Source organism: Rhinatrema bivittatum, chromosome 5 (assembly GCF_901001135.1).
Source record: "Rhinatrema bivittatum chromosome 5, aRhiBiv1.1, whole genome shotgun sequence".
Taxonomy (NCBI): Eukaryota; Metazoa; Chordata; class Amphibia; order Gymnophiona; family Rhinatrematidae; genus Rhinatrema; species Rhinatrema bivittatum.
The window spans coordinates 80178541-80192254 of record NC_042619.1 but is presented as its reverse complement, the minus strand read 5'-3'; the positions used below and the strand labels follow the sequence as shown (position 1 = coordinate 80192254).

General features: G+C 44.4%; 1 protein-coding gene across 3 annotated transcripts in view; it reads right to left on the bottom strand.

Annotated features, from left to right (window-relative positions):
- The window catches only part of PARP4 (poly(ADP-ribose) polymerase family member 4), a 376732-nt gene that overhangs the window by 100938 nt on the left and 262080 nt on the right, over positions 1-13714 (bottom strand). For all 3 annotated transcript variants that reach the window (XM_029602495.1, XM_029602494.1, XM_029602496.1), the window contains one exon: positions 5076-5224. In XM_029602495.1, coding sequence (XP_029458355.1) covers positions 5076-5224 — 149 coding nt within the window. The remainder of the gene's footprint in view (positions 1-5075; positions 5225-13714) is intronic.

Below are 13714 nucleotides of genomic sequence, written 5' to 3'. Positions count from 1 at the left end.
TGTGTAACTTCATTATGTTAAAACTTAGTTATTTATATCTTATTTTGTTAATCGTATGCTTTTGCTCTCTACTCTCCCACTCTGTAAACCCCCTGTTCATTGTAACTCTATCTTCATAGTTAATTGGTTACCCCTCGTTTCAATGTAAACCGGTACGATAAGACACCAGTCTTGAGTATCGGTATATCAAAAGTATTTAAATATAAATAAATAAATAAATAAATAAAAATGTATGAAATGTACACGCAGAAAGTTACACCTGCTCGGGAGAAGGATTAACTTCATGTCTGTACATCCACATGCGTACCAGCACAACTTGTATGTAAAAGTCAGCTTTGAAAATTAAGGATATAGTTTGCTAGTACTTTTGTACCCACAGACTAAATTTTAACTCTATGTGGCCTGCTGAAAATTACTCTTTAAGAGGGAAATTTTCAAAGTGATTTATCTGGTAAAACAGTTTGAAATCTGTCTTCATAGTGAGGATAGCTTTAAAATAGCTTCATTATTTTAAATTCATCTTTGAAAGCAGAGTCTTTTGCTGTTTCTGTTGAATGAAATATTAGTAAAATCCAGATAGAACTGGGCCCTTGCATTTCAAATTCAGCATTTAGTTTGTGGTGAAGAGGAGGTGGTGACTGGTTGTCCTATTGTTTCCTTTACTAAATCAAATGTTTGTTTAAGTCAACTTCAATAGTGGGAGTTAGCAAGCTTCTTAGCTCCATGAGAATTACCACGTCAGAACTGCAGTTGATGCTATCTAAATTAGTAAAAAAAAATTGGAAATAGGACTAATAAAAATCCTAGTGCTGCTCATAGTTAATACTCATCTGAGACAAGGTTATGTTTTTCTAACCTGAAACATGCCATTCTTCTTCCTCAATTGAAAAAAAATTCTGTTGACCCCACAGATTAAATAATTTTCAACCAGTCTCAAAATTCATCTTTACCATTGTAAATTATTGGAAAAAGTAGTAGCTTCGTTATATTTTGGCATAATCCGATGGGTCTGGAAATTCTTCAGGAAGTTACTTCACTTGCTCTGGGAGATTTCTCCTTGTCTTGCCCTAACTGGAAATCCTCACTTTAGGACTGGTGAATCTACTGCAATTTTCAGGCAGTTGGAGGCTCAGGCTTTTAACTTCGTCCACACATTTAATGAAGTGAGGACAGGGACAATTTATTCTCTGCAATCCTGTATTGATAATATAGGTTTTCTCGTATGTGCTCAAATACAAAGTTATATCATACATTTACTAAATTCGGGGCTTGAGAGAGCACCTTGGGCGCTTTCCAAAGATTTCTTCACGTGAGAAGAGAATGTAGGATGATCATATCCATAGCATACGCATTTTTACACTCAATTACTATCTATAGGCTTTTGTCAGCCATGGCTGCTGTTTGGGGATTTGATCTAAATTTCACAGCGGGAACTACTTACGGGAATTTTGACTATTAATAAAGGTACAGAAAGTATGGCCCTTCGGGAACTGCAATTTAAGATATTGCATAAGTTATATTTCTGTCTGGTGAAGGCCTTTAAAGCTCGTATGGCTTCCTCGGATCGGTGTCCTAAATGTAAAGAAGAACAGGCTACTTTCTTAATTTGTCTATGGGAGTGTGTTCATAGCCAAACGTTTTGGAATCTTGCATTGAATTATGTGAACTCCAGGTTTTCCTCCCATGTAGTTTGGTCAAAGGCCTTCTGTGTATTAAGTATACAGGGAGACACCATTCCTGTGAGTAAAGCCCATAAATTATTACTAATTAAGGCGTGCCTGGTAGCAAAGAAATGTATTATGCTTAAATGGGTTGATGTGGGGGAACCGTCTGTGGGCATGTGGAAAGTGCATATGGTAGACCTGATGATGCGGGAATATAAATCGATTGCTCCTATGCAGGAGAACAGTAAATGATGCTTTCTGGCAATATGGAACCTATTCTTATTGTTGGTACCGCATGATATTTGTAACCCCTTTTGTTAACAGTCTGGAGTATAAGTCACAACTAAATGTACGATATTACCCACTCTAATGGGTAGTTCGCCTGTTGTACGGCTCTGCATGTTCACTCCTTGATCTGAGCTGTGAAAATGAGGGGGTGGGAGGGGGGGGGGAAGATATTAGGAGGGTATGGGTTAGGGATAAGGCACTGTTGTTGACTCCTAAACAGTTAGGGGCGAATTTTAAAAGGCCCGCGCGCGTAAATCGGATTTACGCGCACAGGGCCCTCGCACGCCAGCGCACATAAAGCCCCGGGACGCGCGTAAGTCCCGGGGCTTTCGAAAAGGGGAGGGAGGGGGCGTGTCCGGGGGTGTTCCCGAAACGACGCAGTGTTTTGGGGGCATGCCACGGCATTTCGGGGGCGGGCCCGGGGGGCGTGGTCGAGGCCTCCGGACCAGCCCCCGGGACCGGAGGACGGAGCGGGGCTGCCATCCGACGCGCGCAAAGTTACGCCTGCTTTCAGCGGGGTAGATCTTTAAAAACTACGCGATCGCGTACTTTTGTTCGCACACCAGGCGCGAACAAAAGTACGCTGGATTTTATAAGATACGCGCGTAGTCGCGCGTATCTTATAAAATCCGGGGTTGGCGCGCGCAAGGGGGTGCACATTTGTGCAACCTGCACGCGTCGAGCCCAGCGCGGCCTGCCTGTTCCCTCCAAGGCCGCTCCGATTTCGGAGCGGCCTCGGAGGGAACTTTTCTTCGCTCTCCCCCCACCTTCCCCTCCCTTCCCCTACCTAACCCACCCCCCTGGCCCTATCTAAACCCCCCCCCCCCCACAACTTTGCCCCTAACTGTTTAGGAGTCAACAACAGTGCCTTATCCCTAATCCATACCCTCCTAATATCTTCCCCCCCCCTCCCCACCCCCTCATTTTCACAGCTCAGATCAAGGAGTGAACATGCAGAGCCGTACAACAGGCGAACTACCCATTAGAGTGGGCAATATCGTACATTTAGTTGTGACTTATACTCCAGACTGTTAACAAAAGGGGATACAAATATCATGCGGTACCAACAATAAGAATAGGTTCCATATTGCCAGAAAGCATCATTTACTGTTCTCCTGCATAGGATCAATCGATTTATATTCCCGCATCATCAGGTCTACCATATGCACTTTCCACATGCCCACACACGGTTCCCCCACATCAACCCATTTAAGCATAATACATTTCTTTGCTACCAGGCACGCCTTAATTAGTAATAATTTATGGGCTTTGAACGCGTCGGCCGGCAGCTCCGCTCCATCCTCCGGTCCCAGGGGCTGGTCCGGAGGCCTCAACCATGCCCCCGGGACCACCCCCGAAACACTGCGTTGTTTCGGGAACGCCTCCGGACACGCCCGCTCCCTCCCCTTTTCGAAAGCCCCGGGACTTACGCTTGTCCCGGGGCTTTACGCGCGCTGGCTGCCTATGCAAAATAGGTGTGCCGGCGCGCGCGGGCCTTTTAAAATCCGCCCCAGCAGGCGTAACTTTGCCGACAAAGGTAGGGGGGGGGTTAGATAGGGCCGGGGGGGGGGGTTAGGTAGGGGAAGGGAGGGGAAGGTGGGGGGGAGGGCGCCTGGTGGGCGAACAAAAGTACGCGATCGCGTAGTTTTTAAAGATCTACCCCTTACTGTTCTGTATACCTGCTATTGGAGTAATTTCTTTTACATTTGTTTGGACCGTTTGGGTCATTGTGAAATACATTGCTATGGTATTGCTGTAAACCCTAATAAATATATTGGGGAAAAACAGTAGTAGCTGCACAATTTTCTAATTTTATTGAAGACACGAATGCTCTCCATCCAAGACAAGCAGGTTTTAGATGTGGTCACAGTGCTGAAACAGCACTAGTGGCCTTGCTAAATGAAGTTAGTTAGAAAAGACACAATAAGAGCATTTTTGCCTGCATCACTAGATGTAAGTGCAGCTTTTGATATAATTAATTACAATTTATTAATGTTAAGGCTGGCAGAAATACTATGGGTAGCTCTTAAATTAGGAGCGCCCAAACTTTTTATGCGAATGATTGCATGCAAAATTTCAAATCTCCAAGAGGCCTGGGGAGGGCCCCCTTGAAGTTTTCATGAGTCTGGCACCTGCAGAAGAGGGGAGACAGGGGCAGGATTCCCACAGAGGTATGGCAGATAGGGTGTCAGTAAAAATATTCCTAGCAGCTGACAACCCTGCCATACCCCAAGGAAACCCTTCTACCTGCCTTCCCCCTTCTTCAGCATCTTAGCATCTCTCCCTGGGGGAGTGGAAGGGAGGTGAATGGCAGGATGGTATGTTTGTGGCACACACTCTAACAGTCACACCTTACCCCCATACACTCCTGCTCACTCTACTTTCCTCTCCTCTCTCATCCCTTTCTTCCACCACCTTTCTTTCTCTCACTCCTCTCACACACTTCCCTTTCCTTCTTCTCCCCTCCCCTCAGACTCCAACTCCCTTTCTCCTCACCTCTCCTTCTGTCTCCTCTCACTGTCCACTCCTGCCCCTCACTTTGGCTTCCTCTTCTTCTGGCAGGGGTTGGGGAACATCCTCAGCACTGCAGCCCTCACCACACCAATAAAATGGACCTTTTCTATTGTTGATGGAGGTGGTGAATCTTGCCAGCATTGTGGGCTTTGCTGCGCCAGATGGGACTTCCTCTGCTGGTGGGGGTCGAGGACCCCATCAGTGCTGAAGCCTTTACTGCGGCTGAACATGTGACCCTTGATTCGTGGGCTGATTCAGTCGCAAGCAGGGAGAATTTGGTGGGCCATAAAAATTTGCTCTGCAAGCCAGATGTATTCTGAAGTTTGGGAACCCACAGGCACACAATTTTTAAACTGGCTGTGTTGCTTGAAAGCAACTTTCAGCCCTCAGTGTTACCCTGGTAAATTATTTTGAAATTTACCCTCAGTACAGAGGGCATACTGAACTGCATTATCTCTGATTCTTAATAAACCAAACACGACTCGTGACGACAGAAGAAAATTCAGAATCCCGTCGCCAAAGGGATATTTACCCTCAGGAGAAAGCAAGAAAAAATATTTTTTATTTTAATGGTGCCCTGACTGTTGAACTCAATGTGTGTTTATTTACCATAGAAGATGGTTGTGGCTCTTGACCAATACGGAAGCTTTCAAAGCCTTGACACACAGGTGCCTGCGCACAGGGCACGCTGACCACAGACTGATGACTCTGGCCACGGACTCCATCCGAGACCATTCCAAATGAAAAGCCAGTTGCGCCTTCACAGTAAATAAAAGAAATGCGACAAGTCATTCAATTTCTTGGACTGCATCAGTATTCATACACATGTCTAGGACTGAGAAAAAAATGACTGAACTAACATTTATATAGTAATATTTTTGTCTAACATTTAACTATTCAAATATTTTCTATTAAAGACCCAATGTAAGAGAGTTGCATGAAATGCAATAGAAAAAAACAAGGCTTAATTCCATATACTTCATGTGAAATGGGATGCATGATCTTGCAATGCCCCATTTTCTTTCATTTTAAAAAATGCCTGCTGCCTCCACTCACATCTGTCCTGCAGCTCCTACGGTGGGAGGCAGTCAGCAAATCTCTCCACAGCTGTCTCACTGCCACTCACATCTGTCCTGTAGCTCTTGTGGTAGGAGGCAGCCAGCAGACCTCCTGCAGCTGTCTCACCACAGACTCACCGTCTCCTCCAGCAGCAGGAGAAAGCCAGCAGAACACCAGCAGCTCCCTTATCTCCAGCTCAAGCCTCTCTGCTGCTGGCTTCCCTCATGCTCCCACTGCAAAAAATAGTAATTAAAAAAACCCCAAACCCAAACCCAGCACTAGGGCCTTGCAGCCTGCTTCTTCCCACACTAAGGGACCTCCCAGATCACCAACAGACAGTACTGCCTGGAATCCACCATGAACACAATGTAAATAAAAACATATTTTCTTAACTTATTCACAGGTGGAGAGGAGATTAAAGTGAGCAAGAGATCATGTAAATGAGCATGTGTGGGAAAGAGGGCAAGAGTGAATGAGCCAGTGTCTGAGTGTGAGAGAGCATGCGAGTGAGTCAGTGAGCGAGCAAGAGAGAGCATTTTTGTGAGTGTAAAAGAGCAAGTGAGTCAGTGAGCATGTGTGTGTGAGGGAGCGAGGACGAGTCAGCATGTTAGTCAGTGATCATGAGAATGAACGTGCATGATAGAGAGTATGCATGTATGAAAGAAAGGAGAAAACAGTCTATGACAATCTCAGGGTGACTGGATCAAAGGTTCCAAGGTAGGGAAAGTAGAGGAAGTTTTTTCTCCTTAGTTTTAATTATTGGGTGTTTGTGTCTGCCTTTTTGAAATACTGTGTTGGCATTTGGGAGATTTAAAAAAAAAAAAAATTGTAAATGAATTTTTATGGAAAAACTTTTATTTTCAAAAAACATAGACAAACTCCACAGTGGCGAAAGGAACTCTGCAGACCCAACTGAGAAATAAACAAAGCAGAAGGCATAAGTCAAATTTAGTTCCCCATAACCCCTCCTCCCCCCAGTAACCCCTCCAAGATGTACATGAATTATAGAAACACAGTTCAAGGATCTGAGATCTGTAGGGCAGTTGGATTATCTAACTGGATGTGAGAGTTGTGGACCAATCACACATTGTTGAGAATCAAACTTCTGGCTCTGTGTGGCAAGGATTGCAGAAAAGGCTCCCAAATCTTTAGAAAATTCCTCTTGCGGGTAGGAGAGAGTCGTATAGAGAGAGATTCCATGTGCATCATGCGGTGGAAATGGTTTCGCCATTGCCAAAAGGATGGGGGGGGGGGGGGGGGGCGATTCTGTCCACTGCAGTAATATCTGTTTCTTCCCCACATAACACACCTTTTGAAACAGTATGTGTGTGGAAACAGTCCTTATTGTCATCAAGGGTAGATGGTCAAATAATAAAGCACGTGGTGAAAGGGGAACAGAGGTATCCAACACACCATTTAAATATTGTAACACCCATGTCCAAAATTTTCTAATGCATTTACAGTCCCAGAACAAGTGTATCAGCGACCCCATGTGCAAATTACACTTCCCACAAATTGACGAAGATATTAACTGAGAGCGGCAGGCTGCCTGGGTGGAGTCATAAGCTCTCCAAAGAAATTTAAATTGCATTTCTCGATAATATTGATTGAAAGTCACAGCCGTGATACATTGAAATCCTGCTTTAATCATATTTCAAATGGAAAGGGTGATCCCTCTCCCAGTGATCGTGTAGCAACAACCACAAATCTTGCCCACGATTCATACTTAGGTGTTTATAATGGCTAGCGAGGGAGGGAGATTATGACTTAAAGACAGGAATTTTTCCAATTTATGAAAGATAGCAGCCTGCCTACTCTCATCAGGCAAGGAGGAAACATAATGCTGCAATTGTAAATAGGAAAATATGTGACCGGTGGATAGACCATAATCCTGTAATTCCGGCCATGGTAATAGTTTGCCCTGAGAATCCAAAACATGACTTAATTGTGTCACCCCCTTCAACGCCCATTGTTGAAACCCTGGCGACTGGGAACCTGGTAAAAACTCTGGATTCCTCTTGATGGGGAGCAATAGGCACAAGTATATCGAGTATAGGCACAAGATATCGAGTAAGGAATAGCCAAGCTTGCCTTATGGGAGCTACCAACAGACCAACAACCCCAGAAAGCGATAGCCTTCGAGACTCCACTTGTAGTAGGTAGTGTAGATTAAGCAGGGCCACAAGAGTGCATTCCGCCTCCATATTTACCCAAGAAGAGCTCCCCAGTACCCAAACACGAACTATGCGAAGATTGCTGGCCACATTATATATGTCAAGATCAGGAACCCCCATGCCCCCTCTTTCCCCAGGCAGATTTGAGATAATGAAGTGGAATGCGCGCCCTTTTCCCTCTCCACAGGAATCGCAGCATAGATCTTTCCAAAACAGAAAGGTCCTTACACTTCAAAACGATGGGCATGTTTTGGAAAAGATAAAGCCACTTTGGTAGAATAGTCATTTTAAACAAATTTATCCTCCCACCCATCGACAATGGCAAAGTCATCCAGAGCTCCAATTTATCCTGAGTATATGAGAGAGGGTCCTGAACATTTAACTGGTATAACTGGGAAACATGAGAAGGGAGAAGGATACCCAGATACTTAATACTATCAACAGCCCATAAGAGGGGGAATGGCCCTCCCCAGGTCTCCCGAAGTGTGTTGGGGAATGCTAATGCTTCTGATTTATCCTTGTTTGGCCTAAGCCCCGAAAAAGAGCCAAAGTCCTCAATAAGTTGAAGGAGTAGGAATAGAGATGTGGCGGGGTCTGTGAGGAAGACCAAAATGTCATCCGCAAACGTGGCATATTTGAAAGTTTCAGTCTGAAACCTCACTCCCTTTACAGCCCGATGACTCTGGATGGCCAGCAAAAGAGGTTCCAATTGTAATAGGAACAGTAAAGGGGAAAGGGGAAAGGGGGCAGCCTTGTCTAGTGACCCTCCCCACCTTAAATTCGTCCAATGTCATCCCATTGGCCACGATTTTAGCTACAGAGTCATTGTAAAATAATTTGATGGCATCATGAAAGTAACCATCGAAGCCCATATATTCCAGGATACAAGACAAATACGCCCAATCCACCCTATCAAAGGCCTTTTCTGCATCAAAACTGGTAGCCAGATAGGGCATATCAGTCTGTTGACACAGAGTCATTGCCACCAATACCTTCCGAATGTTAGTAAGAGCATATTGGCGGCGAACGAATTCCACCTGTCCGGGTTGTATCAAAATGGGAAGCAGAGGAGGCCAGACGATTTGCTAGTAATTTAGCTAATATCTTTTGATCCTGGTTTAGAAGAGAACTAGGTCTAGAGGACGCTGCTTCCAGGGGATCCTTCCCTGGTTTAGAGATAAGAGTATTTATTTATTTTTTTATTTATTTAAAAGCATTTATATACCGTTTTTTAAAAATAGATTTTTGTCAAAACGGTTTACAAGGATAAAATAAAACATAAAAATAATCAAAATAAAATTAATTTTAAAATATACATTAAATGATCAATGGCTAGTCAGAATGCTAGCATTTGAAGCCTTTTATAAATAAAAGAATTTGATGCCATAGGACTTATTATTTCTGGGGAAAATGGGTGAAAATGAGAGTAATAAGAAATAGAAGTTATATTGATGTTACGAGGGGGGGGGGAGGAGGAGGATATGTCAGTTAAAAGATGTAGGAAATGAGGGTTGTGGAGGATGTAAATGACTTGTAAATGTTGATTGAGTATTGTTAACAGTTTAATTAGATGAGGTATTGAATGCCAGTTGGAAAAAGTGGGTTTTGAGGGATTTTTTAAAGTGAGAAGAGTTAGATATTGAACGTAAAGGATTTGGTAGTGAATTCCAAAGTATTGGTCCGGCTATTGAAAAGGCTCTCTTTCTGGTGAGATCTAATCTGGCTTGTTTGGGCGAGGGAATATCTAGTAGGTTTTGATTGAGTGATCTTAAGTGTCGTCTCAGTTTATAAATCCGTAATAGTGAACAGAGCCAGGTGGATGTATGATTATGAATTAAGCTATGAATGATGGAGAGAATTTTGTATTTTATTCTAAACTTTATGGGTAACCAATGTAAAGATTGTAGAATAGGGGTGATATGATGGCGTGGAGAGGTTCTGGTTAATATCCGGGCTGCGGTGTTTTGGATCAGTTGGAGTAGAGTGAGGAGTCTGGTAATCCTAGATAGAGAGCGTTGCAGTAGTCTAGACCGGAAAAGATTAGAGATTGAAGGATGGTTCTGTAATCTCGGTAGAAGAGTAAAGGTCGGAGATGTTTTAGAAGTCGTAACTTATAAAAAGATTTTTTTGTAAGTGAGGAGATATGTTGTTTTAAAGAAAGGTCTGAATTTATGTTTACGCCAAGGCTTGTGGCAGAGCGCGTTATAGGAATAGTAATATTATTAATTGTCAAATGCGATGGTGGACCTAATGAGGAATCGGAGATGGAGGATAGATGTATAAGTTCAGTTTTTGAAGGGTTTAGTGAGTAATGTGAGCTAGGTTGGTATGTGGTGGGTAAGAGCCTTTCAGAACAAGGGCGTTAAAGGCCTTAGTCAATGGGGAGGTGACAGAGTCCAAGAGAGTCTGGTAAAATTCGGCCGGGTACCCGTCTGGGCCTGGGGCTTTATAGGGTTTGGCCATTTGTATGGTGTGCCATACCTAGTCTTCAGTAATGGGCCTATTGAGCCCCAAGACTTGTTCCTTTGTCAACCGAGGCAAATTAAGTGTAGATAAAAATTCTGTACAACGTTCCGAATTCCATTGCCCGGCTGTGCAGAGGTCAGCGTAAACACTTTGAAAGGTTTTCAAAATGTCCGCCGTGTCCGAGGTAATCTGGCCCGTACGTTTCCGTACGGCCGGAATGAACCGGGAGCCCTGATGAGCTTTAATGAGATTAGCCATAAATTTACCAGGTTTATTGCCGGATAGGAACAGCTTATGCTGATAATAAAGTAAACTTTTAGTAGCTCACTTATGGATTTAGTATGTTAAGAGCACCTTGTATGGTTCAAAAATTATCCCTGTTTGTTTGGGAATTGTTACAGGACAGGGCGGCTCTCGCCTTTTGAAGTTGGGAGCTTAAAATTAAAATTTGCTTGTCACGCACTTTGCGCCGTCTAGCCATATAGGAAATAACATCGCCCCTGAGTACGGCCTTGGCTGTGTACCAGAACAATTCCAGATTTTCCAATTGGTCTGGTTATAGTTAGCTTAGTCCGCCCAGCGAACTTACAGGTAATCAGTAAACTGACTGTCTTTGGACATATAGTGCGGGAACCGACAAGAAGCCCCAGTGATGCGGGTGGGAATACTGGATAAAGTGATACCCACAGGTGCATGATCAGAAATAATGAGGTCAGCTAGGTGTGCTTCTCGAATAGCTGAGAAATGATGACTACTAACTAGGAAGTAGTCCAAATGCGTCTGATTATGATGGGCCCTTGAGATATGCATATATTCTCTTTCCATAGGATGTAAAGTACGCCACGCATCCACGAGCTATAATGAACGTTCCAAGAACAGAATGCCATTATCTGACAGAGGCCGCCCCCTCAAGGTTTGGTCCCTATCCAGATTGGTATCCCGGATCGTATTAAAATCACCGCCCATAATGATGATTTGATCCGTATAAGAGGCCAATAAGCTATACACTCCACGAAAGAATTTCAACCCAGGATTATTAGGAACGTATATATTGCAAAGGATGTATGGCTGTTGGTGAATATCTGTGATGAGAATGAGGTATCTCCCCTCTGGGTCCTTTATCGTTTGCTTAACTGTGACAGGTGCATGCTTTCCAATAAGTATCGCCACTCCCACAGATTTAGTGGTTGCCGAAGCATAATGAGCCTCACCCACCCAACTTCTACATAATTTTGCGTGTTCACTATCCGTTAAATGCATTTCCTGTAGAAATGCAACACTCACAGATTTCCTCTGTAATGTAGACAGTATTTTAGATCGTTTGATGGGGGAATTTATACCACACACGTTCCAGGAATATAGTTTCAAACCAGCGTTAGTCATTTACTCGGTCAGTGATCTATATAGAAAGAAAGTGAAAAGACTTCCCCAATAACCCTGATGAGAGCCCCCCCAGCTAGGGCCCCCATCTGACAAAAGTGACCACACTTTGAGAAAGTGAAAAGAGACAAGCATAACAACAAATTCAAAATTTCCAAGATAACATTGGGATTTCGTAATACATCTCGGAGAACATGTATTCCCCCCCTAACTTCCCCCACCACAATCCCACCCTCCCGCTCCCTCCACCTCAGCAAACTCAACAATAACAATGGTGGAGAGCACGTGTGCCAACCGTTTCCCCTCCCCCCACCCCTCTCCCTCCGTCTGCCTCTCAAAACAAACTGTGGTCACTGTAGATAGTGACAACTGGAGTGCGCTTTGCAAAGTAACCCAGTCAACAAACCAGGAGGCCTATGAAGCAGGCCGCCTCCTAGTACACCAACCAAAGTCATATCGGCGGATTACAGTTCCACAGGGCCATAGTGGGGACATGCGATCAACAAAATTCCCCCAGTTGAGGGACCTGCATCTCCGCTCCCAACAATGGGAGTATGGGCATGCAAAGGGAGCAACCACCGGCAACCATGCTCAGTCAGAAAAATGCCACGACACTCGCCATCCAACACTGAGTTTGGGATCATTACCAGCCTAAGAATCCATGGAAGGTAGTCATTGCAGGATCAATGAAGCAAAGTGATACGATAAGGAAGGAAGTCCCAGCATTCCAGGAGCCAGCACCTGAAGTGTATAGAAATTAGGAGACACCATGTAAATAATTACCGGTAAACTTCCCAGGAGGTATGAGAGGCACCTACTCACTGTCTCTGGTTGGTGTTTCATGGGAGAGCTTTACTACTATGTTGTACTCAAGCGCTGGGCTTCTTGCTATTGCAAAAATTTTTGGGCAGCTTCCACTGTATCCAGCCACTGTGTGCCCTGCTCCGTAGTTACCTGCAGACGAGCCGAATACAGCAATGCAGGTTTAAGGCCCAGGGAGTATAACTTGGAACAGATGGGAGCAAAAGTCCTACGTTTTGCTGAGAGATCAGAAGAGAAGTCTTGGAATACCAAGATTTTTTTAGTATCTCACTTTTATGTGCATAATTCAGAAGTTCGCGATTACCACTCACTGCCGGCTGTTGTCTTCCCGCCAGGGAGGCAGGCGATGAGCGTGCTCAATCCGTAGTGGGCCCAGAGCTGTTGGGAGCTGAAGTTCCTGGATTAGCCATTTTTCCAAGAAGGGCGCCAGATCCTGATCCAATATAGACTCCGGGAGGCCAATAAAGCGGAGGTTAGACCTCCTGGACCTATTTTCAAGGTCCTCAATGCGGTCTTCCTGCTTGGCAAGATGTTTCTTTAAGGATGTCAGCGTCTCCTAGTGCTCCCGGCAGCCATCTTGTTGGTCTGAGAGGCGCTGCTCTAGCGCCTGGCATCGCGGCTCAAAGCTGGCAATGGTGGAGGAGAGGTCAGCGATTTGTGCCGAAATAGCCTGCAGGTCGGGCCGCAAAGCTTCCTGCACCGCAAGCTTGATGTCGGCGAGGGCAGCATTCGTTGGCGGCTCGGCGGGTCCAGGCTCCTCCTCTCCCAACGCGGCATCCGGCAGTCGGGCTCTGTTTTTCTCTTTCTCCCGCTTCACGTCCCGTGCAGCCATAATTATCAAGTCAAACTCACACTAACGAAACGGCGTTCAATTGAGAAGGTAAGGCTCCAAGTAGAAATTCACCGGTAGCAGATAGATGCAGCAATTTGCTTTAGATGGGGAGCTGGAGAGAGGAGATGGAGGGAAACACGTCTTCACTCCCTAAGGCATCACATGATCTCCCGTAAATGAATTTTTAATCAACAGCTGTTTTCAAAATATGTATTTCTTATTAGTATGGTTTTCCTGTTATGATGAATGTTTTATGTTTCTTGCTTTCTTGTTTGTATTTCTAGTGTTGTAGTTTTCAGTTCAGATTTTGTTTGCACGTCTCTATTTATAATTTGTGATCTCTTTATTCTGTATTTGGTGAGGGTTCGTTTGTATTCTGCATGTTTGATCGAGGTAAGATATTCTGCTAGCGTTTCTATGTAGGGATCTATATCAGTCTGGCTTTTTCTATTTTCCTACTAGGAGCTGTACTGATGTTTTAGGACCTGGTGTAATATTTGCAGTGTTACCTTTTT